At 53.7% G+C, this 27,777-nt stretch overlaps 1 protein-coding gene across 8 annotated transcripts in view; it reads right to left on the reverse strand.

Moving 5' to 3' along the window:
* AGAP1 (ArfGAP with GTPase domain, ankyrin repeat and PH domain 1) overlaps positions 1-27,777 on the reverse strand; it is a 546,313-nt gene that overhangs the window by 465,811 nt on the left and 52,725 nt on the right. Inside the window, exon 1 of one of the 8 annotated variants that reach the window (XM_053903439.1) lies at positions 20,089-20,109. The exons of 6 other annotated variants lie outside the window; for them this stretch is intronic. Coding sequence is in view for 1 of the 2 variants with exons in the window: in XM_053903417.1 (XP_053759392.1) it covers positions 771-843 (73 nt within the window). In the remaining variant the exon portion in view is untranslated. Of the gene's footprint in view, positions 1-770; positions 986-20,088; positions 20,110-27,777 lie in introns of those variants that run through there. One more of the 8 variants, XM_053903417.1, reaches the window with a different exon arrangement.

Below are 27,777 nucleotides of genomic sequence, written 5' to 3' on the forward strand. Positions count from 1 at the left end.
GCGACACCCTCCAAGGAAGCATCTCGAGCCACCCTCCAAGGAAACATCTCGAGCCACCCTCCAAGGAAACACCTCGAGCCACCCTCCAAGGAAACATCTCGCGACACCCTCCAAGGAAGCATCTCGAGCCACCCTCCAAGGAAACACGTCGAGACACCCTCCAAGGAAACACCTCGCGACACCCTCCAAGGAAACACCTCGAGACACCCTCCAAGGAAACATCTCGAGCCACCCTCCAAGGAAACACCTCGAGCCACCCTCCAAGGAAACACGTCGAGACACCCTCCAAGGAAACACGTCGAGACACCCTCCAAGGAAACACCTCGAGACACCCTCCAAGGAAACATCTCGAGACACCCTCCAAGGAAACATCTCGCAACACCCTCCAAGGAAACACCTCGCGACACCCTCCAAGGAAACACCTCGAGACACCCTCCAAGGAAACACCTCGCGACACCCTCCAAGGAAACACCTCGAGACACCCTCCAAGGAAACACGTCGAGACACCCTCCAAGGAAACACCTCGAGACACCCTCCAAGTAAGCAGAACGCGGGCACTGGCTTTGTTTTGGGGTGCACACAAAAGCGTGAGCTGACCCCGCAGCAGAAACCCAGCCGGCGGGGACGCCAACGGATGAAAGCTGTGTGTATAGCAGCCTCGAACACAACTGCTGCTTTTAACTTCGAGTTTCCAGAAAGGAAAAAATAGATTTAGCAGACACGGGCTCGCATTTCTGTGGGATCTTTTCAGGTCCCTCCTCCAGACCTACCTACTACCATGAATGTGTTTCTGGGAGTTTCACACTCGAGCCTTTGAAAACCCAGACAATCCCCGTCCTTCATGGTCTGATCCTACGTCAATCTGGGGTCACAGCGGAAGTTTTACATCTCAGGGCCTGGATGCGCTCAAAGTCCCAATCTCGCTGAGCGCCAGCTTCCTGATAAGAAAACCTCACCCCACCTCTCCCAGGGTTATTATCGGGATCAACAGACACGAACGTGCTGTGTCAACTGGAAAGGCACGTTTGTGAACACGGCAGTTAGTGCCGTTGTTCACCCCAACCGCACGAGGGCTTAGATACCACCTAGAGCAAAGGACTCACTGCTCGGAAAAAGAGAAATCACCTCGCACACGGACCCCTGTTCGAAGGTTCTCTCTTGATTTTTTTTTTAGCTTGTACCCCAACAGGTGAGCAGTCTGCTCTCACTCATTATTGGCATTGTTGGCAATCACTGAAGCACCACCAGCAAAATACTAGAGGCCAAAGACGCCCAAAAGGACTGAACACAAAGAGAAAAGACAGCTATCAATTACAAAGGCCATCCTAGACGGACAACTCACCCAAACGACTCCTGTCCTCGAGGACGCCCTTCAACACGGCCACACGAGTACCTCCTTCTTTATAAAACGAATGTCACGTATTCTAAGAGCGACAGCACACCCAGATTTTTGTTTCTTTAGTTTATATTCTAATCCCAGTAGAGTTAACACGCTCATTTTAGTTTTAGGTGTACAAGACAGTGATTCGGCATTGCCACACTGTGACCCTTGGAGAGAGAAAGCGCGCCCAGTGTCTCTGGGCCATACCTACAGAAGCCACTGTGGCAGAGAGAGAAAATAAGGAAACAGATCGACCTTACAACAGGCAAGTGGCCATTATTTCTATATTCTTACCATTAAGAAAAAAGAAACAACGAGGGTGCCTGGGTGGCTCAATCGGTTAAGGGTCTGACCCGGTTTCCGCTCAGGTCATGATCTCACGGTTCCCGGGATCGAGCCCTGCATCACGGTCTGTGCTGACGGCTCAGAGCCTGTTTGGATTCTCTCTCTCTCCCTCTCTCTGCCCCTCCTCTGCTCTTACTCCCTCTCTCTCTTAAAATAAATAAATAAACTTAAAAAACACACTTTACAACGAGGTGTCTGGGTGGCTCAGTTGGTTGAGCGTCCAACTTTGCCTCAGGTCATGATCTTGAGGTCCGTGAGTTCGAGCCCCACGTCGGGCTCTGTGCCGGAAGCTCGGAGCCTGGAGCCTGCTTGGGATTCTGCGTCTCCCTCTCTCTCTCTCTGCCCCTCCCCCGCTCACACGCTCTCAAAAATAAACAAACATTAAAAAAAATTGTTTTAATACCTTATTAAAAACAATGGGAAAAGCCAGCAGTGGTTCCTCAACATGTTAAACGTAGAATTCCCACAGGGTCGATGACTCAGCTATTAATACACCCTAAAGAAATGAAAACAAGTAGCTCAGACAAATACATACACACATGCACACACGGGGCGGCACCACTCCTGACAGCCAAAGGTGGGAACAACGCAAACGTCCAGCGGCGGGTCCGTGGATACACCGACCACGTACAGTCGTCCTCGGCCATAAAAAGGAACACGACGGAGGAAGTCAGAAACATCAGGCTACGTGAAAGAAGGCAGGGACAAGAGTTCGCGTGGTGCACGGTGCCATCAACACGACACGTCCAGGATGCGTAAAGGTGGCCACCAAGGGCCGGGGGTGATGCTAAGGGTACGGCTTCTCTTGGGGGAGACAGAATTGCTGTGGAAGTAGACAGAGGTGATGGTGATGGCACAACACTGTGAATGCACAAAATGCCACTGAAATGCTCCCTCTAAAATGGTTAACTTGGGGGCGCCTGGGTGGCTCAGGCGGTTGAGCGGCCGACTTCGGCTCAGGTCATGATCTCGCGGTCCGTGAGTTCGAGCCCCGTGTCGGGCTCTGTGCTGACGGCTCAGAGCCTGGAGCCTGTTTCGGATTCTGTGTCTCCCTTTCTGTGACCCTCCCCCGTTCATGCGCTCTCTCTGTCTCAAAAATAAATAAACGTTAAAAAAAAAAAATTAAAAAAAATTAAATGGTTAATTTTATGGGCTGTGAATTTTACCTCAATAATTAAAAAAAAAAATGGCAATAACAGAAGGGCCACTTCACCTGCTGGGGAGGGGGCGTGACCTAAAGCTAGACTCTTGTCGCAAGAGTGCCGGGCCCAAGAAGGCGTTTAGAAGGAAGAGGTCTGTGGCCACGGGGGCGCCGGGGTAAAGGGTCATCTTAACCAGGAAGCACCTGCCAATAAGCAAACCTTCACGTGCTGACAATGGCTGCCTTCAGGACGGTGGCATGACCGCCCCCAAACGCTCCTTGTCTGACCTCCCGGTAAGGCCTTCGATGCTTCTGGCAAGGAGAAAGCAGAGCCCAGCTCGCCAGAAGCCGCTGGTCATAACAGAGGAAACCCTTCGCTCCTGAAGGCCTCGCTGGGCAGGCTGACACAGTGTGCCCCGACACTAAGGTTTCACTCTAGTGAACAAGCCAGGAAAATAAACACATCGCTGTGACAAGCGATGAGGAAAGCTGTTTCACGACGGTAATTTTGTTTCCTGATTCTCTCTCCAAGATTATTAAACTGAGGACCTGTTCACTTTGGCCAGTAACACTAAAACACTTCTCATACTCTATCAGAGGAAACAGAAGTAACTTACAGATCTGTCCCTACATGTAGACGCAGAGTTGAAATTTCTGTTAGAGAGGCAGATACAAATACATGACAGGTGTATAATTTTGACCTTAAGCACTGAAAAACTACTGGGCTTTAACATAGACACTTTTAAAATATGGTAATCTTTTAAACTGTGGCAAAAATATACATAACATTAAGTTTACCATTCTATCCATTTATTATTATTATTTTATTAATATTTATTTATTTTTGAGAGACAGAGACAGAGTGTGAGCGGGGGAGGGTCAGAGAGAGGGGAAGACACAGAATCCAAAGCAGGCTCCAGGCTCCGAGCTGTCGGCACAGAGCCCGATGCGGGGCTTGAACTCACGGACCAGGAGATCATGATCCAAGCTGAAGTCGGAAGCTTAAATGACTGAACCACCCAGGCACGCCTACCCATTTTTTTAAAATGTTTTATTTTGAGAGAGAGAGAAAGGGAGTGCAAGCAGAGAAGGGCAAAGGGACAGAGGGGAGAGAGTGGGAAGGGGAGGGGGAGGGGAGGGAGAGGGAGAGCAGGGAAGGGCAAAGGGATGGGGGGGGGGAGGGGGGGAGGGGGGAGGGGGGGGGGGAAGAAGAGAAGAATCCCAAGCAGCCTCTGCAAGGTCAGCACAGAGCTTGACACAGAGGCTCAATCTCACAAATCCTGAGATCATGACCTGAGCCAAAATCAAGAGGCAGACACTTAACCGACTGAGCCATACAGCCCCCTCCATTCTACCCACTTTTAAGTGCACAGATCAGAGGCACGGAGTACATTCACATGTTGTGCGCTCGCTATCACTTTAAAGGTCTCGATCTCGTCCCTGACTCCTCACCAAACCCCAGGAGCAGCAAGGACGGCAGGGCAGGCCCTAGTGTTAGCGTTCCCGGGTCTCAGGATGCAAGCAGGGCGGCTCCCAGGACAAAGGCTTCCTCATGCTGGGGCTCCCAGAGCTCCAGTCAGACAGCGGGGACCACCAGCCTGAAGTCCCCACCATGGAACACCTGGGATGGGCTCAGGTGCAGGCCAGGCACCCAGCCGTGCCGCCCGCCTCTGCAGCAGGGGCCTCCCCTAAACAACCCTATTCACACGAGGCCCCGGTTTGGGTTTTTTCCATCAGTACAAAGGCAATCTATCAGGTCCCAAGCCCGCAGACATGAGGCTTTTGTGCAGGGCTGAAGGAGGGATTACATTTCAGGAATAGCCAACCTCCTCTCTCTCCTGGAGGAGGCAGCCGACACGTCTGTGCTGAATGTACTTTTTGTTTACGGCTCAATTAGCCGAGCCGTCACGGGGTGCCAGCACACACTCCCCACTTGGCGAACGCGCAGAATGTCCCGAGTTAACCGGCCACACAAAATTAACACGGTGGGGGTACGGGGGCGGCAAACCGCTTGCCTGCCGACGGGCCACACCGCCGTGCCCTGGGCGGCAAGGACCGGGGCCACCACCGAGCCCGGCAAGTGATGCGGGAGCTACAGACGACTTCCGTACAAATACACGAGTCTGGTCCACGAGGGCACTCGCCAAGAGGTAGCGTCCTTTCGGGCAGAGGCTCTGGGCAGAGGGTCACAAGAATGCAACTGAACCAAAACTCCGAGGCCACGCTGTGCAATACGGGGGCCACCAGCCACACGTGGCTTCTGAGCCGTTGAAACGTGGCTGGTCCAAACCAGGATGTGCTCTCAACGCCAAAAAAGAATGAACGTGCCTCCTTACTAAGTTCCGTATAATTGCAGGTCAGAAGGATAATACGGCAGATACGCTGGATTAAACAGAATGTATTAGTCAAACTAATCTCACCTGTCTCTTTCACAGTTTTCGTGTGGCTACTGGAGAATTTTAAAGGACTCGAGTGGTTCACAATCTATTTCCACTGGACACATGCGCTAAGTGATATCAAAAAAGTCCCAAATTTGGCAACAATATAAATTCTTTCCTTGAGGGAGATGCATTTAGGCCAGGGACGGGAGATGAGGCCGGCAGGAGGCCGGCAGGACGCAGGACTAATAGGAGGGAGGGGCCCAGGCACCGGGAGCACTGGAGCGAGCACACCCGTGGGCACCATCCAGGATGGCCAGAATGGCAAAGGGCCTCGTGCCTCAGTGGTGCACGTGTGCGGCAGAGGGGGGACCAGAAGGCCACTTATGTGCGGCTCATCTAAAGGAAGCCTAGGAAAATGGAAAAATCTCAATGTTCCCCTCCTTCTGTGGAGGAAATAACACAGTTCTTCCCCACTACGTCTTTCTACCCTGTGTGTCTCCTTTCCCTTCACAGAGAACACTTCAATCCTGACACTTCCAGTCCGCAAACACGGGGACGTTTTTCCCTACACCAAGCAATTCTCTGCAACATCAGCTGAGTGTCTATGGTTTAACTCAACTCTGACCTGTCTACCTGGAGACGGTGTCAGATCCCACATTAGGGGCTCATTCCCCCCAGACACACACACACACACACTCCTCAGATGTCAGCAGTGAGCCCATGTTGCCACCTGTGCTCCTGGCCAACCAGCTACAGATCAGAGGCTCCCACCATCCCCGCCCCAGCTTTGACTAATTTGCTAGAGTGGCTAACAGAACTCAGGGACACACATTTACCAGCCTATTAACAGTTGTGACAAAGGACACGGATGAACAGACATACAAGGCAAGTTCTTGGTGGTGGGGGAGGGGGTCTGGGGCACAGGCGCTTCTGTCCTAGTGGAGTTGGCGGCGGGGGGGAGGGGTCACCCTCCCAGTGTGTATATATTCACAAGCCCGAAAGCTCTGGGAACCCCACACTACTGGGACTTTATGGAGGGTCCCTTACATAAGCATGACTGATTGATCCAAACTCCAACCGCATCCCCTCTCAAGAGGTGGGGGCAGTGGGACTGGAAGTTCCAACCCTCTAGTCTTACCTGGTCCCCCCGCCCCCCCTCCCCCCGCAGGGAGCCCATCCTACAGGGAGGGGGCACTTCATTAAGGCAACAAAGGCATCAACTCCACATTTCCAAGAAAACCTTGGAAATCCCAAGGGTTTGGGGAACTGTGCACGAATGAGAAATATACTTATATACTTTCAGTCGTCTGAATGACCACACACACATTTCTTAGAAATCACAGTATCACCGTCTGACTCGCGGCAGCAGCAGCCGACAGCACGTCTCTATAGGGAAGGCTGGAGGAACGGGGGCTGGGGTACCCCTCAACGTGACCTCGCACGTCCTCCCCTAGACGTCTCCAAGATATCGAAAAAACAGAAAAGGATGTGAGGTTCGTGTCCTTCCTTCCCCACTGAGGGCACCTGCCTTAGTGGCGAGCTGGGACTGGGGTGTACGTGGGCCCCACTCACCACCTCAGCTAACCTCATGTCTCCCACATCCTGCGGACCCGTCAGGGGTGGGCTACCAGCCCCCAGATGGCTCACCATACGAACCAGCAAGCGTTCTGGCCTCCTTCAACCTCTTCCTATTTTGCCAGCCTTTGCCGGTTTTCCCACGCGTCTTGCTTTATGCTGTCTTTGTCCTAAACCATTTCGCACTAGCACTCGGCCAGACCCCAGAGCGGCCCGCAGCCCCGCCCCGGCTGAGCCCCTCCTAAACCTCTTCCCCGAGCCACAGCTCACTGCCAGGGTCGGCCGGCACACTCACACTGTGGATCCCCAGGACTGTGCCTGCCTGGCCACCCCCCCCCCCAGCCCCCCCGTCCTGTGCCGGCACACGAGGGAAGCATCACCCATCAGTAAGTGCCACAGCCCAAGGCAACAGCTGGGAAGCCGGGTCCCCCCCAAAGCCCGGGGGTGGGGGGGGGGGCTGCAGCAGGCCTCTGGGGAGACACAGCATCTACTGCAAATCTCTGCCACCCGGGGGCTTTCACAGACTGGCAGTAACAACCAGGGAGCTTGGGTCCCTAGGACAGAGGAAGGGCACCCGACAAGCCACGTGAGGGCACAGCGTGCCTCATGATAAAATGCCACTTTCCCCCAGCTTCTTCCTTGAAAAGAGAACAGAAAGAAGGGCATGCTTTATCTAATATCAACAGATCATTCAAAGGAGACAGACTTCCCTCCGCAATCTCAGAATGAGGTAGCTGTTGTGTAATAGGAAGAAAAAGGGCACTAGAAACACAAGACGGTTACGATTAACGTCCACGTGGAAAGAAAGAGCTGAAAATAACCTTTTCAATAAAGAACACTTCCATAACACGGGCGCCTGGGTGGCTCAGTCAGTTAAGCGTCTGACTTTGGCTCAGGTCATAATCTTGCAGTTTGTGGGTTCGAGCCCCACGCTGGGCTCTGTGCTGACAGCTCAGAGCCCGGAGCCTGCTTCGGATTCTGTGTCTCCCCCTGCCCCTCCCCACTCATGCTCAGTCTCTCTCTCTCTCTCTCTCTCTCTCTCTGAAATAAACAAGAAAGAAGGAAGGAAGGGAGAGAAGAAAAAAGAAAAAACAAAACTTCCGTAATAGCAAACATGCCAGCCTGTGCATTTCCACCTCTCCCAAAGGCAGCTGTATCTCGCGGGTTAGAGGGACAGGGCCGAGGCATGGAACGAGCATGTCTAAGGATCACCTCGGTCAAGTGCCTTGGCTGTCACTGCACCTGCGAGGACAGCGCCGGTCACCAAACCAGAGAAATGACAGGGACAACGCGAGGTGGGCGTTCACCGATATTTTCTTCTGCAGCTTATAATCAAAATTGGTCCTTAAAAGGCTCAGCCTTAATCACGCTTCCCGGGATCTGTTCCCAAACACCCAGCATCACAACCCACCTTCATGGCAAGTGCCAGCCAAGCTACCCACCCTTTCAGCCAACTGCAAACTTTTCACATCTGAGATGTACCCTAAGTATGGTCGCTTAGGAACCCAAGCTTTTCTTTCTAACGTGCATTAAAATACAAACGCAAGTCAACAGCGAGCAATGCACCCAACACCGGTTTAGGGAACAGTTACACCTCGCTACATTTTATTCAATAACGACTGAACGGGTGGGAAAGCACGATTCCAACGGCCTCTTCGTTCTCTAAGTCACTGCTCAAAAGTTCAGATCCTAATCCGGTGATCTCGGAAAACATTCAAAATTAGTCACTTGGCCTCGTTTGGGTTCATTTCTTTCCTTCTGCTTGTTCTTTCCCTCCTGGTTGCCTGGGCTCGCCACGGCTCTTGACACAGTCTCTTCAGAAAGCAAAAGACCTTCCCTTACCTGAGTCACGTGCCCGGGATATTCACCACTGTCACACCAAAATGGACCTGAAAACAGAATTCTCCATTTTCCCAAGAGTCCAATGAGAACTGTCCAGTCAAGGACACCTAAGTCCTCAGCGGTGGGAAGTGTCTATAGAGATCTAAAGGCATAACCTGAGAGCCACTATTAAGAGAGAGGCTACACTGTCATAAAAGGTTCTCCACGGGTGGCTGTAATTTGTTATCCCTATCAGATCGTGCATCATAACTAATTACATTTCGAGAAACAGTTTATGCGTTCAGCAAAGCAAAAAAACAAAACTGCACAACACATACAATTAAATCAATCCATTATGTCTTTCCGTGAAGGCAGAGGAACACGCTTGGTGTCTCCGTTCATTAGATCTGAATGCCCATTGCAGAGGGAGGAGATTAAAGAGGTGTTTTTAGAATGACAGACTCCTCAGTCACGCTCAAGAAGAACAGGAAACAGTCCATCCAGCCCCAAACCCTTCAGGTTCCAGAACGCGTTCATGCGAATACTCAACACCCAGCATGGACCGAGCACTACCGGGGCGCCTGGGTGGCTCAGTCGGTTAAGTGTCCAACTTCGGCTCAGCCCGTGATCTCACGGTTCATGAGTTCAAGCCCCACATAGGGCTCTCTGCTGTCAGCACGGAGCAGAACCTGCTTCAGATCTTCTGTCCCCTTCTCCCTCTGCCCCTACGCTGCTCTTGCTCTCTCTCAAAAATAAATACACATTAAAAAAAATAATAATTCTAGGGGGCCCTCTGTAGCTCAGTCAGTTGAGCATCCGACTTCAGCTCAGGTCATGATCTCACGGTTCTTGGGTTCGAGTCCCACGTCAGGCTTTTCGCTGATAACAAGACCACTTTGGGTTCTGTCTGTCTCTCTCTGCCCCTCCCCCTACTTGTGCTCTCCCTCTCTCTCTCTTAAAAGCAAATAAACATTAAAACAAATTTTTTTTAAAAAAGAGGAGGGCACCTGGGTGGCTCAGTCGGTTAAGTGTCAGATTTCAGCTCAGGTCATGATCTGACAGCCCAGGAGTTCAAGCCCCGTGCCAGGCTCTGTGCTGACGGCTCAGAGCCTGGAGCCTATTTCAGATTCTGTGTCTCCCTCTCTCTCTGCCCCTCCCCCACTCACACACTGTCTCTAAAATGAATGTTAAAAAAAAAATTAAAAATGATTCTGAGCGCTACTAAGCAGATTACAATTCCTAAGTGATATCCAGGCAGACGCCGGACCTCTGAGCCCAGGCCCAGCTCCGCATACGAAACGGTGAACAGGGCCCCAAGCTGCTCAGGCCATCTTCACGAGAAGCCAACACTAGGGACTCGGCAAAGCCAGGGGCTCCTGGCCAGCACAGGAAGGGTCGGGCTAGAAGGAGAGGTCACGCCAGGAGTGCGGTCAAGCTGAACAGAGTACCCACTGGCCAGGTGGGTCCTGCCTGGAGCTGCTTCGGCAGGGGGGCTCCACACAGACCCCAGCCTCTGAGCTGGCCCGTCGCAGCGACGAGGCACAGGAAGAACGGGATTTCAGAAACTCATATGCCATGTGGTTAACGGCTGATTCACAGGGGCCCTTTCCTCCCAAGACACACCTGCCAAGCCCACCCACACCGAGGGCTGCTGGCTGAGCTTCCCACACCCTTTCAGACCCACCAGCGGAGAACGTGGTCCTCAAGACCCTCGCCGTTGTTTCCAAACCTCCATATCCCCACTGTGCTTGTAACTGTAATTACATCACTTAATTTGCTGCTACACACATCGATTCAATGGAAGTTTTAATAAGAGTATCTATAATTACATCATTTCGTTAAACATTACACATGTTGATTAAATAAGAATTGAAGAGGACTTTTTCCTTTGAAAATTAAGTTGAATGTTTTGGGAAAGACTTGATGAAGACAAAATGCTTTAAAAAAAAAAAAAAGGTTTAAGTAAGTACATGGACAACCTGAGGGACGGGAGGAGAAAGCAAAGGTCTACTGGCAGCCGCCGTGTGGCTCCTTATTTATTCGCGCGTATCTATCTGTTCCTGGTCCAAAAGGTCACGCAGAACATGTGCTCATGGCCAGCACAGCCACATCTGGGGGCCCCCGCGGGGCCAGGCTTCGGTCTGCCCGCCCCCCCACACATACTCGGCACACAGTAGGTCCTTGTGAGCAGGGCTGATGTCAACAACGTGACACATGTGATAATCTGGCTCTGGAGAGGCAGCCAAGGTAGCATTTCAAAGGCTGAGAGGCGACTTCTGGCCAAGGGGATGGGGAAGGAAGTCACTGTTTCCCCAGAGAGAGGAGATCTGGGCCGCAACCAGGTGGCACCCACGGGAGGGAACGCAGCAGCACGTGCTGGGGTGTCGGGGACCGTGGGGCAAACGGTGCAAGTGCGGGAAGTCCGGAGGGCAGGAAGGGGCTGAGCAGCAGAACCCAGCTGACGGACATCCCCCCGATCTCCTAGAGAAGTACCCCAGCCCACACACAGCAGGTAGGACCGGGTCCTGGGTTCACAAGGCCACACAGGTGGCACTGTGGAGAGAGGCCGGGACACCTGCAGGGGTGGCAGCCGCAGACCCCAGAGGAGCTCCCGGACAGCCCTGTCAGGGGGCACACACCTGGAGATGCTAAGCCAACGGCAACTTACAGAGGTCGTCCCGAACGCCGTCCCTGGAACGATGGGACTACGAGCAGGGGGGCCGTGCAGCGCGCACACAGGTGTGGGCGGCCGTGAAGACGGGCCAGGCGATGCCAGGGGGAGGCAGAGCCTGTGCCCACAGGGAAAGCGAAGGAGCACCCAAGGGCGAGCTCTCCCCGCCCCACTGATGGTTCTCAGCGATGCTCTGTGGTTAACGCCTTTCACTGCAGCTGCCGAGCAAAGTACGGTGACGTTCAAACACAAACAGAGGCTGAGCCCAGAGCAGTGTTGGAGGAGAGGGCCGACGGTGGACCTCCAGCCCGCCAGGCCTCAGGGAGGTCACTTTTCCTTTACCAACATCCTTTACTGACATCACCATAGGGCCCTGTTGGCCTCTTAAAGCCAATCCATCCTTCTGTCTTCTAAAAAAAAAACCAAGCCTGTCTTTAAAACAAAGATTCACAACTCCCCTGTAACACAAAAGAGTTTGCCAAGTAAAATAAATACTGGAGAAGAGAGGAAATTCATGAACAGACAAAGAAGTTCAGGTGGCTAATACTTTAACCTTCGCCAGACCAGCACTGGGCAACAGAGCTCTGCGATCCTGGCCATGGTTCTTATCTGCACTGTCCAACATGGTAGCCACTAGAAACACGCGGCCACTGGACAGTAAACGTGGCTAATGACACTGAGGAACTGAATTTGTCCTTTAATTTGAATTTAAATTGTTCCGTGTGGTTAATGGCTACCATACTGGTGGACGCAAGGCTTAATACAGAAACATAGTTTAAAATATTCTACCATAAATAATAAGACTTCCTGAGTAATACTATTTTACCAGGCACTGTCCTAACCACCTACATGCATCATCACGCTCAATCCTGATAAAAAAGTCACCAGAGGATTGCCCTTATGCCCACTTTACAGAAGAAGAAACTGAGGTTCAGTGAAGCCGGAATCCAAGCACTCTTTGGGCACAGAAGAATCATGGGACACCCTAACAAAATCAATTTTGAAAACTCATCCCTAACATAATGGCCAAAGGTCAGCACTGAATATTCAGCAGCCGCAAAACCACTCCAAACTCACCTGGAAAAGAATCAAAAGAATCTTCAGTTAACGAGTCCCTTCTTGACGTACATCTTTGCAAGGCAAGAATGAAAGGTGTGCTGACATACGATGTGCCATGTTGAAAAGGACCCAAGTTTGTGTGTGTGCGAGGTCATCATCCTTCGCAAGAAGGGGTTTCTCAGGCGCTGTAAGATGAAGGTCTGGCTCTGACATTCCTCTCAGCCAACAAGACGAAGACCAGCCTTAATGAAGCTGCTTTGGGACAAATGCCCCTCCCCACCCAGGCCCGACACAGATGCCTTCCAGTGCGGTGGGGGCAGACAAGCAAGACGGCTGCCTGCGAGTCTGATGTGCCTTCCCCACCAGGACAGACGGCACCAATTGCTGCCCCAGGACGGACACCGGGACAGACAGCGCCGATGATGGCTGCCCCAGGACAGACGCTGAAACAGACAGCGTCGATGGCTGCCCCAGGACGGACACCGGACAGACAGCGCTGATCGCTGCCCCAAGAAGAACACTGAAACAAACAGCTCCGGGAAGAACACGATTATCACAAACTCTTCTAATCAGGCTCAGCCCAGCAATAAAGCAAAGGCTCAATGGAAGGGAAGTCTGCAGACTCGGTTCTGGACAAAATGAAAAGTAGTTCCCCACTGGCTTCCTCTTCAAAAAGCAAAACCCTTCAAAGAAACAGAGATAAGGAAGGAAACGGACACAGAACTGACAGAGGCAAAGGAAAGAAGACTTGGTTCCCTACAGATCTCTAGTCACGGGTGAGTCGCTCCCTTACACGTACAGTTCCGGCTTTAATGTCTGATCCTACGAGCACCTAACACTTACTTGATTAAGGGGGTGACGAGAGAACACCAATCTGGAAGATGAGAGCATCCACTCTGGGGTCCTGATTAGCAATGGGGATTCTGGACGCAGGCAGCCCGGGCAGTAAATATGCACACGACTCCGTCTCTGCACCAACAGGATCCAGGAGGAAACCAGGATCTTCGGTGACCAAGAAGCCACCAGGAGCCTCGCTCAGGTGGGGAGGCTGTGCATGACGCACCTGGTACGCAGGTACAACCCTCCAGCGACATCCCTCCTCGGAGACCCTGAATCTGCACACAAGCTGCTCCCAGGCTGTTCCAGAACTCTGGGTTCGGAAGCACGGGACACCAGGTTCTCTTTCCACTCTGCCCTTACTGCACGGGGGCCCCCGAGAGTCGAGCCTCAGTCTCCCCGTCCATAAAACTCAATAACAAGCCTACTTTGGAAGGCTTGCCAGGCAGAGTAAATGAGAACATACGAACAGGGATGCCTGGCCTGAATGTCGCTGCTCTAAGAGCCTTTGTCACGGCGTGAGGTGGACTGAGTAACGGGCCCCCGAGATGCTCACTTCCAAGTCCCCGGAACCTGTGGACAGGTCGCCTCACGTGGCAAAGGGTATCACGGGTGGGATTAAGTACCTTGAAGCCAATGTGGGCGATCCAGGTGGGCCCACTGTAATCACAAGGGAACAGTAGAGTCCGGGTCAGAGGGAGGGCAATGTGACAGAAGGACAAAGACAGCCTGGGGGATGCCACGAGGCTGGCTCTGAAGAAGGAGGGGGGCCCAGGGCCAAGGAATGCTGGCCTCCAGAAACTTCCTGGAAAAGACAAGTAAACAGGCTCCCCCCTAGACCCTCTAGAAGGAATGCTGGCCTCCAGAAACTTCCTGGAAAAGACAAGTAAACAGACTCTCCCCTAGAGCCTCTAGAAGGAACGCAGCCTAGTGGACATTTAAGGACCTCGGACCTCAAGAACTCCTGTGCACCATGACTGGTTACGGCAGCCACAGGAAACGCGGGCACAATGCTCGGTGATGGGGGTGACCCACATCCTCTCTCCCAGTACACACACAGGACGTCTCTTTCCTGTGTCCGAGACATGGCTCTGCCACTCCGGGTCGACGCTCGTCCGAAGCGTACCCACCGGTGCCCATCACGCGCTAAGTGCTAGTGGCTTTGGGACACGTCTTACCCTTGCCCGTGAACCTCAGCCTCCTTCCCAACTACAACAGGGAGAGCGCCACTCTGATGGGTTCCTGGGTCAACGGAACAAGAGAATGGGTGTGAGTGCCCAGCACAGCGCTGGCAGAGGGCGGGCAGCTAATACACAGAGGCTCCGATTCCACACGGGTGGAAATGCACGTGGGTTGGTCACCACCACCCTGCCCTCCAACTTGACAAAGACCCACAGGGGCCTCGACCTGACCTTGGTGCCTGCAGACAACCGTCTCAGGATGCCACCTGGGGCCGTGGTGGCACTGGAGCCATCACAAGGTCCGTATGGAAGTTCCCGGAGTCAGAGCACCAGAGAACAAAGGGCACCAACGATGTCATCCACCCCGTCCCCCAGTATACCTCGGGACAAACTCCCAGAGGGCGTCCTCCCAGCCCTTCTCGGACACCAGCAAGCGTGCTGGCTCCAAAGCTACCTTCCGGAAATTTCTCCGCTCGGGCTCCCGGCTCCCTTCTCCCCACCCTGGATCTCCAGTTGAGAATTTAGTTCGTTTAACAGTCCCACAAAATGGGATGGCCTGGCAAGCAGGCTGCGGGCACGATCTTTGCAAACGTGGTGCAGAGAGCACCCCGGTGTCTGCTGGCAGATGCCCTCCAACCTGCAGACACACAGCCCAGGTACAGAGCAGGCAAGGTCCCGGACAGCAGAGAAGGCCCGGCGGGGAAGGGGGGCAGGAGGAGAGCACAACAGGAGCAAAGGCCCCAGATGCGTGGGAGTGTGGGGACAGGGACGGGGACAGGTGACCGGAGGGTGCGGAGGGCCGGGGCCCGGAGATACACAGGAAGACAAAGAGGCAGCCGCCCAAACTGAATGGTGCCCAGTGCCCACCTCCCAGGCGAGGGAGGGAGCCACGGGGCCTTGAGAAGGGAAATAACCTGACGGAGAGAGGCCCCGGTGCGAGTTTCCTTTGGGACCAAGGGGCTCCTGGCAAGGCAGGCCCTCTCTCATCAGTTTCTCTACCTTTTTCCAGGATCTTCATTTCTAAACATCCTTCTGACTCAACTGTGACACTGAAGAAGAGAGACCAAGACCCCAGCCCACACACCCAAGCTCTTACACCCTCCGCCAGGAGCTGCCTTCGGGCCTGGGTCAGGGGGCAGGCCACACAGCTACGCAGCCCGAGACGGGGCTCGGGCCGTACGGGGCTGGACAACGTCCCCCCAAAATTCCCTCCACCTGACAGATGCACAGGGAAAGAGGCCACGGGATGATGGAGCCAAGACTGGGGCGACGCAGTTCCCAGCCACGGGGGCACCACGGACCGCCAACAAGACGCCAGAAGCCGCAAGAGGTAAGGCAGGCCTCTGCGGGGAGTGGAGCCCTGCCGACACCTCGATTTTCGGCTCCTGGCCCCCGGAATTAAGAGAGAATAAATTTCCGGGTTTTTCTCAGCCGAGTTTATGGTAGTTTATTATGGAAGCCCCAGGAGACTAAGGCGGGGGGCCCTGTGGGCAGGGAGTTCTAGGCCCACTCATGTCCGACGCGAACCGCTTCCTGCCTGGGTCTCCGTCCACGTGCGGCTTCTTCCAGCAGAGTCTCCCCGACAGAAACCTGAGACACGGAGATGAAACACCCCCGCTCCACATCGCTGACAACCCGGCCCTCTGTTTCGTACAATAAAACTGGTGTCAAAACTCATCAAACGGAACACCTACAACCTCTGCATTTCACTGTTTACAAACGCTTCTCTCAAAAGGAAAAACCCCTGGTAACCAGCGTGCAACTCAAGTCAATAACAGGTGATACGCTCACCACAGTACTCAGACGGCTGTGGACTGAAGTCTGCAGTGGACTCTGAAATGCATCAAAAAAAGACAGACAGGGGCGCCTGGGTGGCGCAGTCGGTTAAGCGTCCGACTTCAGCCAGGTCACGATCTCGCGGTCCGTGAGTTCGAGCCCCGCGTCGGGCTCTGGGCTGATGGCTCGGAGCCTGGAGCCTGGTTCCGATTCTGTGTCTCCCTCTCTCTCTGCCCCTCCCCCGTTCATGCTCTGTCTCTCTCTGTCCCAAAAATAAATAAAAAATGTTGGAAAAAAAAAAAAATTAAAAAAAAAAAAGACAGACAAAGAAAGAAAAGAAAGAAAAGGAAGGAAGGAAGGAAAGAAGGAAGGAAGGAAGGAAGAAAAAGAAAAGAAAGAAAAGAAAGAGAAAAGAAAGAAAAGAAAAGAAAAAAAAAAAGAAAGAAAGAAAGAAAGAAAGAAAGAAAGAAAGAAAGAAAGAAAAAGAAAATAATGGGCGGGGGACATACATGCAGGCAGTTAGATGTCCACAGTCAGTAGAATCCAGGTCGCAGGTGCACAAGCACTCAGCGTAAAATCCTTTCCATTTGTGTTTGAAAATTTTAATACTAAAACACGGCAATAAACAGCTCAGTCGTATAATATCCTTTGAAAGTTTGTAAATATCAACAACACGAAGAGCTTGGGTATTGATGCTTCACAATGGCCTCGTAAGAACATTTTCATCGCGAATAACTAAGAAACGTGCGTCTTCATGATAACATCCGAATACACGAATGCCGGTTAGTTCCTCCCATGAAGCCCCTCCATGGTCACGGCGCCCGGGGTGCTGGGCAGGACGCCCCCACCACGGTCACGGCGTTGGAACAGGGTAAACAGATGAACCTTTTAAAAGGATCCCCTTAATTCCCTTAAACCAAATAGCACAAAGCTCAGCGGGGACTCCTCTATCTTGGTTTAAAGTGTCGGCAGGGGGTGATGCCAGGCCCTGGGTGAGGATCTGAGCGGAGCCTGCTCCTGAGTCAGCTCACAGCAGGCAGGCCCTCGACGTGTAACGTGCGTGTGCAACACGAGAACCTAAGTTCAGGAGGGGCGCTTGAAGGCATTCTCAGAAGTACCGAAACTTCCACAGAAGTTGCAGAAAGCCGGTGTCAGGTATTTGCCCTGAGCAAATGGAATAAAATCTTCCCCCTCTCCCCGCCCCACCCCTTCCCCAACGGAGGAACCAAGAAGCCTCCCTGGCCTCCTGTATGTCAGACAAGGTCAATCTCTGTGCAAAATAACGCTCCGTAATAGTAACAGCATCCCCCAGAGTCTGACTGCTCAAAAGCAAGGCTGTAATTTAAACCCGGTTCATCGGTCCAAGGAAAGCGTCATATGATGTCACATCTCGGTCATTAGTAGTAGCTGGACCACTTTAAGAGTCGATGAATAGAGGCCAGGGTCAAGATCATAAACAGATTTTAAAAGGTTGTGTGGGCTGAAAACAGCGTGCAGGATGAAAGGTAATTGCCAAGAGGAAGCCCTACTGACTTCTCTGGAGATCATTTCCCCTAAGCAGGGACCTGCATACCAGCAGCAACACACAGGCTCTCAGGAAGAGGCGTGGGTTTGAAAACCAGCAACCTGGGCGGATCACCCAGCTTCTCTTTATAGCCAAGCGACCTAAGCAAGCTTCTCAACTGGCCCAGCCTCGGTTTCCTCATCTGGGAGCGCGACACCAGCACCTACTCCACGGGGGTCGTAGCAAGGTTTCAATCAAACGACACTTGGAAGCAGCTGGCACAGTGCCTAACACACACCAGACACTCAACGCTACTCTCCTCTCTCTCTCCATGCAGGGCCCCTTACCCACAGCAAAGTTAATTAGAATTAAGAGAATGCCTGGAATTTACCCAGAAATCAAACAATCACCCTACCAAAAATAGGATGGTTTTACTATAACGTTCCAAGTCCCTAGGGTTATAATCTCTACAGAGAGACTTATAAAACCACCACTTCCTGTCCGATTGTAAAAATAGAAGGGCAGCGTTTCTCAAAGACCCTGGATCCAATTAATGTACTAATTTCCTCCACAGAAGGAGCCAGCACATCCTAGCTTGTGGCCACGGGGAGGAAATCGGGGCTGATTAGGAGGGCTCAGGACGCAGGGTGTGGGGGCGGGGGGGGTGGGGGCGGGGCACAGCAGTTGTCTGGACCAGAGTTAAAAGCCAGTGTGGACTGGAGCCACAGCCGCACAGAGGAGGGCACCGAGGCAGACTGGCGAGGGTGCTCGGGGTGAGGCAACAGAACCCGACGCAGAGGGCGAGGGGCAGGACAGGGGTCACCGTCCTGAAGTGCTGGGACAGTGAGGACAGAAGCTCAGAGGAGGCCCGCAAAGCTCCATCATGCACTGGAGACACGCCCGGGCACTGCACCTACGTTCACCTACGTAGCCCCACAGCAACCCCTAAGTACGTGTGCTGCTGCCATACCCATTTTACAGATGGGCATGCGGAGGCACCCTGACTTGCCCAAGGTCTCCTGGCTGCAAAGGAGCAGAGCCAGGACTGGAACCCAAGCCGTTTGGCTCCAGAGGTCTTGCTCTTAGTAAGGATGGAGGATTTCCCCAACAGAAGCGACAGGAGACGACGGTTTCGAGGAAAACGGAGTGAAAGACAGCCTCCAGGTCTGACCATGAGAAGGGAGAGCTCCAGGCACAGGCTGGGAGCTGCAAGGTGGGCTTGGGGGGTGGGTAAGGCTGGAGACCCAGGTGACGAAGAGAAGCAGACGCCCGCCGTGCTGGGGGTGCCAGGGGGTGTGGGGTCCACGCCGATCGGGAACCACACGCTCTGCTCCAGAACGCACGCAAAGAGGCAGCTTCGACCACCCCTGCCACGGTTAGCGATCGGCAGCATTAACAAAGGACCTACAATCCCTTCCTCCTTCCTGAGCCCCGCGGAGGCAAAAAACACACTCATACGCTATAACCACTTGATTACAGGCCACAATGTGTTATGATTCGACTATGCTGCTTATTATGGTATGAGAACATAAACGAATCGTTTCAATTACAGCTAATGTCACAGACGAAGAAAGGAATCCCTTTCAACCGTGGGGAACAGCTGTAAAAGTTAAACACCCATTTCCTTCAGGAAGATCACTTGAGATCATCTTTTACGTGCAAACATTTAGTACCACACGTACCCCAATCTCTAAGCTCATGTATTTTGTCATCTTTTGTTGAGTGTTTTGTGTGTCCACTCATTTCAACAATGTCACGGTATTAGCTAGTTGGGGGGGGGGGGGGGGGACCTTAAGGGAGCTCGTGGAAGCGCCATAAATGTGAGCTAAAATTACAACCCTTGTGTTTTATAAAATATGACAAAAGTCAAACTCAGGCGGGCGTAAAGGAAGTTATGTTTCAACTTGACTGGAAGTCAGCGGCTTTCCTCTGCAAACAGAAGCAGCTCAGGCTCAAATCTGTCAACAGTTTTTAAATCAAAGGCCTCCATTTCTGCCTTAAACACTAAGTCAATTACAGTTCTAATCCAAAAAAGGTATTTAATGAGCCTTTATTTAAACTCACAGATATTTTTTCCAAATACTGAATTAGCTGCTTAATCCTCTCTACATCTCCACCACAGAGGCAGATGGTTGGAGCCTCAAAGAGACTGGCCTGGGGCCATGATGAAGGTCCCTGGTCACCAGGGCGGGGCCAGGCAGGCCCTCAGTATCATAATCCCACCCCCACCCCGCCCCAGGTGGGCAGCCAGAGGAAGCCCAAGATAAAGGAGGCACCTGGTTACACACCTGAACCCGCTGGTGGAGATTCCGGAAAATTCCAACATGTTAGGGAAACTGTCTAGCGACCCACCACACCCCCCGCCCCCAAAGCAGCAGCAGACCTTTGTGAACAGTCCCCCTCGTCTCCCACATACCCTGGAGGCCCTCAAACTGCAGGGTTCCCACAGGTCGCTGGTTTGCGGGCAGTTCAGAATTCAGGACACAGAGAATGGACACTGGGAATGGTGGCTAGGTCCACAGCCAGCCCCGAGGCCTCTCCGGCCCAGGACAAAGCGGACATACTCCGCTCCTGGAAGAAGACAGACCTCAGGAAGCCGTGCCATGGCACGCCAGCAAATCCACAACGCGAGGGCCCTAAGGAGGGACCCAGGCGTCCTGCAGCTCCCATCTCGGCACCCTCTTCCCAGGGTGACTCGTCCTGCCCTCCCGCAGCCCTTCTCCACGTGGCCCCAACGTCCCAACGGCACGCACACTTCAGGACGCACTTAGGCCCTTTGGCTGCGCTGACGGCACGGCCAACCTTTTCCAGTAACTTTTCACCAAAACACGAGGGACTCCGACAGAGGGCAGAGTGTCTACCAAGGACCAGAGACTTCCTGGAGCATCACCTGGTCTAGTAGAAAACGTCACCCCTGAAGTTTACAGCATCTGAAAAGCTACATGTCCTCTCTCCCTACGGCTGCTGTGGCAAACTCCCATAGACTCGGAGGCTTAAAACGACGCTGCGGTTCTGGAGGTCCTAAGTCTGACATGGGTGTCGTGGGGCTAGCTCCTATCTGAAGGCTCCAGGGAACAACCCATCCCCTGCCTTTTCCAACAGCTTTTAGAGGCCACACAGCCCCTTCCCCCAACATCAAAGACAGCAGCATCACATCTGATACGATCATTCTTCCCAAGTTACACCTCCCTCTCAGACTCTTCCTCTTCTACGTTTAAGGAGGCTGGTGATTATACCGGGCCCATGTGATAATCCAGGATAATCCCCGCTATTCAAGGTTCTTAACCATAATCACACCTACAAAGTCCCTTGTGCCATACAAGGTAATGTAATTGCAGGTGCTGGGGATTAGAGAACACACGTCTTTGGGGGACGTTATTCTGCCCACCCCAATAGGGAAAGATGAGGCCGACTAACCCTAATGTTTAAAAATGCATCTCAACATAGGCTCTAGGATGGTCCCTACAGCACCGTTTACGACGGGAAAATGGGGACCAGGCCAAGCAGCACTGAACAGAAGTCCAGGTAAACAGGTGATGGCACAGCTATACGTGACATACGTCCCTTAAAGAAGAAAGAGATCTGTACATCCCGAGGTGGAGGGACATCCAACACACTGGGAAGGGAGAAAGTGAAGAATTACCCCTCCCTCACACCAATTAACTCAAAACAGACCTAAATGTAACAGGCAGAGCCACTAAACTTACAGGAAAACAAAGGAGTCAATCTCCAGGACTTTAGATTAGGCAGTGATTTCTTCAACAGGATGCCAAGAGCCCACACAACCAAATAAAAAATAACTAAATCAGACTTCCTCAAAAACTTCTGTACATCCAAGAACACTATAAAAAGACAACCTATAAAATGGGAGAATATATTTGCAAATCACATATCTGGTAAGACTGTAGTGACCCAGAATATACCAAGAATTATAACAACTCAAAAAAAAAAAAAAAAAAAGACAAATGACCCAATTAAAATACGGGCGGAAGATCTGAACAGATTCTTCTAAGAAGGGATACAAACGGCCAACAAATACATGAAAAAGTGCTCAACACCAGTGATCGTTAGGGAACTGCAAATCAAAACCACCATGAGACAGCACACTTCATACCCCTTAAGACAGCTATAATCAGAAAGACGGACAATGACAAGCATTGGCGAGGATGTGGAGAAACGTGACCCCTTGTGCATTGCTGGTGAGAAGTGGTTCACAAGAGCCAAAATGTGTCCGTTCGTGAATGAATGTCTTAGCAAATGCGAGCTCTCCCCCACCCTCTCCCCCGTTCTCTATGAACTTAGTCCTAAAAAGGGACTGACATACGCCACAACATGGATGAACCTTGAAAGCACTTTGCTCAGGGAAAGAAGCGAGCCACAAAACACCATGTATTCTATGATTCCATTTCTGCAAAGTGTCCAGAATAAGCAACTCCGTAGAGACAGAAATTAAAGTTTGCCAGGGCCTGAGAGGAGGGAGAAACCGAGAGTATCTGCTAATGGGTACAGAGTTCTCTTTGGTGGGGGGAGACGGGACAAAAACGTTCTGGAATCAGACAGTGGTGCTGAAACCATCTATGAATAGGCACAACCCTGCGAATATACTAAAAATCACTGAAAAGTATGCTTTAAGGAGCTCAACTTTATGGCATGCAAATCATATTTCAATAAAGCTGCTGTTTTTTAAGTTATAAAAAATTATGTATCAGATTCCACGGGCGGAGAAAATTTCTGGAATGATCTCCAAGAAATACAACAGTGGCTCCCTCTGGGGACCTGGGTGAGGGCGGTTCTTTAACGTTCTATCTCCCATGCCACCTGGTTTTTTTCTGCAGTGAGTCCACAATAGTCTCAGGATGGAGAACGGATTTAAAATCTTCCCAGAGGGCAGTACTCAGGACGAGACCCTGGCAGTGCCCCCGCCACCCGCCCACGCAAGGCGAGCTCGCGCCCAGCGGCCCAAGTCGTGCTCGCTGCGAGGCCCTCTTTGTGCGCCGAGAGGCACACTGAGGCGCTCACCTCCCTGGTCACCTTCCAGAAGGTCTCAGGACGCTCACGACACCCCCACAGTCATATTCTCATGAATCCTAAGGTGGTGAATAATTACAAAAACCTTCAGCGAAATGTGTGATGAGCTTCTTTTTCCTAATCACAGACGGACCCGTCCGAGGCGACGGTCACGATTTCCCAGAGCCCATCTGTGTAGACGTTCAACTTCTACCCACCCGACCTCGGGGCTCCTCCAGACCTCAACGTGTACAACGTATTCACGGCCGAGAGCACGAATGTCCTATCATGAACGACGGCCGTGGCGAGCTGGTGCGTCTCTCCAATCAGACCTTCCGAGGCGGCGTCTCTGTGAGGAACGCGGCCCCAATCCCATCATCACATTGTTCCCGTGGGAAAACCAGCCGAGGCTTCCCGGAACTCAGTGTGAGGGAGAGTGGGCTGGAGTCTCGGGGGTGCTCGTTTCTCCTGAAGGCAGAGGCTGGAGGGCAGCTGGGTTAGACCAGAAAGAGAAAGGAAGTGGATGGAGACGTGAGAACATTCTGGAAGAACTCTGAGTATTTTCAAGGGCTCGAGAGGCTGCATTTCAACACACGCGATTTTCCTGGGCGGACGGCATTCCCGGAATCCATCACATGCGCTACAAGTACCGGGAGAGGGAAACTGAGGCGGAGAGAAACCCACAGAGGCCCACAGAGAACAAAATCCCGTCAGGGGCAAACAGGAGACACGTTTTCATGGGTAACAAGGAAGACTTGATAGAAAGGATTTTCAGGGAGGAAAAGCGGTTTGAAATACGGAGAAAAGAAGTGGCTGAAGTCATTGGCTACGGATTTGCAGCAAGGGTAACACAGAACGACGTCACAGAGAAGTCAAGAAACCGGGAATAAGGCTACGCGTGTCTAGAGGAGCCACTGAGGGGGCAACAGCATGGGAGGGGCAGTCGGGCATCTCCAGGGGCATCGCCCCCCCCCCCACACACACACACACAAGCTCTCAGATACACAAAGGTTCACACACACACACACACACACACACACACACACACACAGGCTCAGACACACAGTCTCACACACAGAGGTTCTCAGAGACACGGACTGGCACACACACATAGGCTCTCTCACACACGCAGGTGCACACACACACAGACACAGATTCTCACACACTGGCTCACCCACACCCACAGGCGCACACAGTCACTCTCACATACACACACACAGACACACGGGGCCCACGACCTCCCAGGACCTGAACGAGCCTACAGCTGCACGTTGACCGTGTGTCCTCCTTGGACAGAGCCACACCCTTCGTGTGCCGGGCAGGCCTCACCCCCCACAAGGCAGCCCCCGGAGGGCACGCCTTCTGCTCCCCTCGACAACGGGGCTGAGGCCTGGACAGGCGGGGCACCCGGCCCACCGTCACACACATACACGGGCGGAGCGGAGATTCGGTGGCAGGCCTGCCTCCACAGCGGGGACTCAGTCCTGCCTCCGCAGAGGCGCCCCGGCCATTGCCCCACCTGTCACCTTGCGAACAACAGGTGAGCCAACCTGCTCACAACCAAAACCTCATTTGAACGAGGCAGGGCCCGCGGAAGGGCCAGCGCAGACCTCGACCCTCATTGTGGCATCAGTGGTTAAATGCGGATCATGACTGCCTGGGATGGCGCTGAGCCGGGCACGCCCACCCCGCGACCCTGGCACGCCCACGCGATGCACATGTGCACGCCCACCCCGCGCCCTGGCACGCCCACGCGATGCATACGGGCACGCCCACCCCGGGGCCCCCGGCACGAGCACGCGGCGCACACGGGCACGCCCACCCCGCGAACCCAGCACGCGGTGCACACAGGCCACAGCAGGCCGCTCAGCGCTGCACCAGCAGCAGACTCCAATCTCCCTAATGGTACCGTGGTGCCTGATGAGTTGGAGAAGCCTCCGTCTCATCTGGACAGCAGGGAACATTCTGGCATGGGGCAGTGGGGGAGCAGTGGGCTCCTTTGGGACAGCGGTTAGAGTTCCCGGCACAGAGAAGGCCAACAAATGTTCCCTGACACCAGCATCCGCTCCATCGTGTCTTGGTTCCCGTTTTCATTAGTTCTCCAAAGTCAGAACCTCTGGGATGAGACCAGACGCTGCTCCTTTCACCGAATCAAAACGGCCCCATGTCCCTGCCAGCACCTCTGTGCTGCCGAGCTATCTGCCTGTGGCTCCGTCCCCGCCTTCCCTAAGGCTTTGCAGCCCCAGGAGAAAATCCCCACCCCGGACAGCCTCCTGGAGGAACAGGCGCCTGTGACTCCCGAGGAAGCAGTGGGGGCCTCGGAGGGCTGGGGCAAATCAGGACCCCACCCAGGCAGGGGTTGCTCGGGGCCCAGGCACCCAGGGGCAGCCTGAGAGGCGAAAGGTGCAAGTCTGGGCCCTGGTGGCCTCTCTATTGAAGCCTTTCCTGGGGTCACGACACCCGGGACTTCACAGGAAGGGGCGGGGGCTGCCACCTGGGCCACATTCCATCCTGTGAGGCCCAGGTGTGGGCAGCGGGGCCCAGCCTGGCCTGCGCTGTGGGGGCAGCACCCCTAGCATCTCATCCGTGGCCACTGGAGCAGCGGCCAAGTCCTCGAATGCACGAGGCAGGTGGAGGCCCAGGACAAAGGGACCCAGGGCATCACAGGCCTGCTCTGGGAGAGGAGGGCCGGTGGTTAGGAAGGGATACCTGAGACAGCAACCTCCCAGGTGGAAGTGGACAGGTGCGGCCCCCACTCACCACGGACACACCACCCCCCTTCTCTCCTCTCGGGGTGGGGGGGGGCTGCAGCCCCTCACCCACCACCACCCCCCTTGCAGCTCCTCCCACAGGCGGCTCCCACCGGGCCCACAACCAAACTCCAGGACAAAGGAAGGCGAGGCCTGGGCGGCCTGCTCATCAGTCTCTGTGGCCTTGCTCACACGGCACATCACACAGAGTCAGGGCCCACGTACTCAACAACCAATCAGTCATGCAACCGATCAAATGTCCAGTCATGCAACCGATCAAATGTCCCGGCCCAAACTGCAGTGACGTGGGCCACCGGCCACAGCCTCAGACGCCTTGCGTGCCACCTGCCCGGCGGCTCTTAACCTCAGGTACTCAGAGAAAGGTGGAGACCTCCCAGTTCTCTCCCCCGGCCAACTGTGGCTTCATTCGGGAGCCAGGCTGCCGAGATTTGCCAAAGCAGAGGCTCACACGCTGCCCCGAGTCACCTCCCATCCTGCCAGAAAGACCGCGGGCCAGAACTGCCGGTGCACAGCCCAGGCTCTGAACACGGCCGGTCCTCCTGCCGTACAGCCGGGGGGCGCTGGGGGCTTGCAGAGGCCAGCTCTCTGGCCCCCGCCCGGCCCGGGATGCACCTGTGGAGTGGGCCGCCCGGAGACGCGCACACTCACTTGGCAAACCCAGGACACCACGAGCATCTGCCCGAGCGTGCGGCCCGGCTTCGGACATTCGAGCGGTGCCTTTATTCAGAGACTGGAAGCGCGGACTGGCCGGCACAAGCGGACAGCCAGCCGTTCCTCGAGGCTGTGTCACCTCTGGTTCTCGGCTGAGCAGACCCGACAGGCCTCTCGGGAGGCCCACAGAGCAGGACAGCAGGCACTCGGCCTCAGAGGGATGGCGACAGATGGGAGAATCCCATTACAAAGCAGGCAAGCCGCTGGCTGCTTAGAGGAGAAATACTTTCCTCATTGACCCAGATTCCGAGGAAAGGATCCACGTGGAGAAAAGAACCACAGAGCTCTGCCTAGGGGCACCAGGGCCCTGGGCCACTCCAAGCCGCCACACTTCTCCCGGCACCCTCCCCCCCACCCCGCGGGGTTCCGAAATGCTAAGAAACCAAGGGCTCACACGTGGGAAACCGCCTCTCCAGACCTCCCTATGATTTTATTGGCTGGAGAGAAAGTTTGTTTGGCAGACTCAAAAAAACAGCTCCAAATGGGCATCAAGACGTTTATGAGGCCCCGGGAACCTCCAACCACAGGCGTGTAAATGGAACACTCCTTCGTCCTCCCCCGAAGCTCCAGGCCTCCCTGGTGGTCTCCGGAGAGAGGCACCCGAACAGCAGCCCCAGGGTAGCAAGGGGTTTCTGGTGAAAGGGCTGTGATACGGCAGCCTGGTCCTGGTTTGCTTTCCCTACCAGGAAGGTCCAAGCGCCCCCCAGGGCCCCCCCACCCCGAGATGGTGCCCCACTCCCACCCCAGGGCATGTAATCAAGAGCCCCAGTCACAAGCAGACTTCCCACACAAGAAATCCAAACAAATCAGGAAGGGCCACTAAGCAGGCCACACTCGGCTCCGGCATAAACACACAGGCAGACCCGTGCTAATTAAAACGCGGTGCTCGAGATCAGGGTTCCTAATTACCTTCCAGATTAATGAACTATCTTTCAGGCCCCCACCTCTTCCTCCCCAAAGCCTACCCTCAAATACACCTCTGCACTTGTGAGAGTCACTTTCCCTGGAGATATAAGTATGCTTCCCGGAGTTTGTGGCCACAGGTGACTCAAGAGAAAAGCCTCTGTCCACCCAGTAACGGGCACCAGGGGTCTGGCCTTGCCTCGGGGCAACTGGGGTCGGGGTGTGGCATGGGTGGTGGCTCGCTGAGCTCCTATACCCACCAAGAGACCTCATTTGAGCCGTTTTCAGGAAAACATGCTACTTCCGCTGCAGAGATCTACTTAGCAACATCAGACATGCTCACAGGTGCCCTGAACGGCTGGCTCCTCCAGAACCACCCACACCTGCCCTTTGCTGACTCCAAGTCCAAAGCCCTGGGACGTCTTCACCCAACCAAGGGTCCAACTGTGGCTCCAGATAGAAATGGCTAGCCACTAACTCCAGGGACCAGGCTCCATTTTCACACACAGACCCCAATGCCACCAAACGTCAATGAACAGGGCAGAGGGATGTGCTCACACACCAAGGCTCAACCAGTCCTTTTAATACCAAGGATGACGAGAACGACGACGGTAACTGTGACGGCAGGAATCATCTGTGAGGTACTGACCGCGTGCTAGTGTTCTGGGATCACTCGTTTTTCTTAACCAACCCTAAGGACACTGCAAGACAGG

Source organism: Panthera pardus, unplaced genomic scaffold, assembly GCF_024362965.1.
Source record: "Panthera pardus isolate Hobbes unplaced genomic scaffold, ASM2436296v1 HiC_scaffold_10, whole genome shotgun sequence".
Taxonomy (NCBI): Eukaryota; Metazoa; Chordata; class Mammalia; order Carnivora; family Felidae; genus Panthera; species Panthera pardus.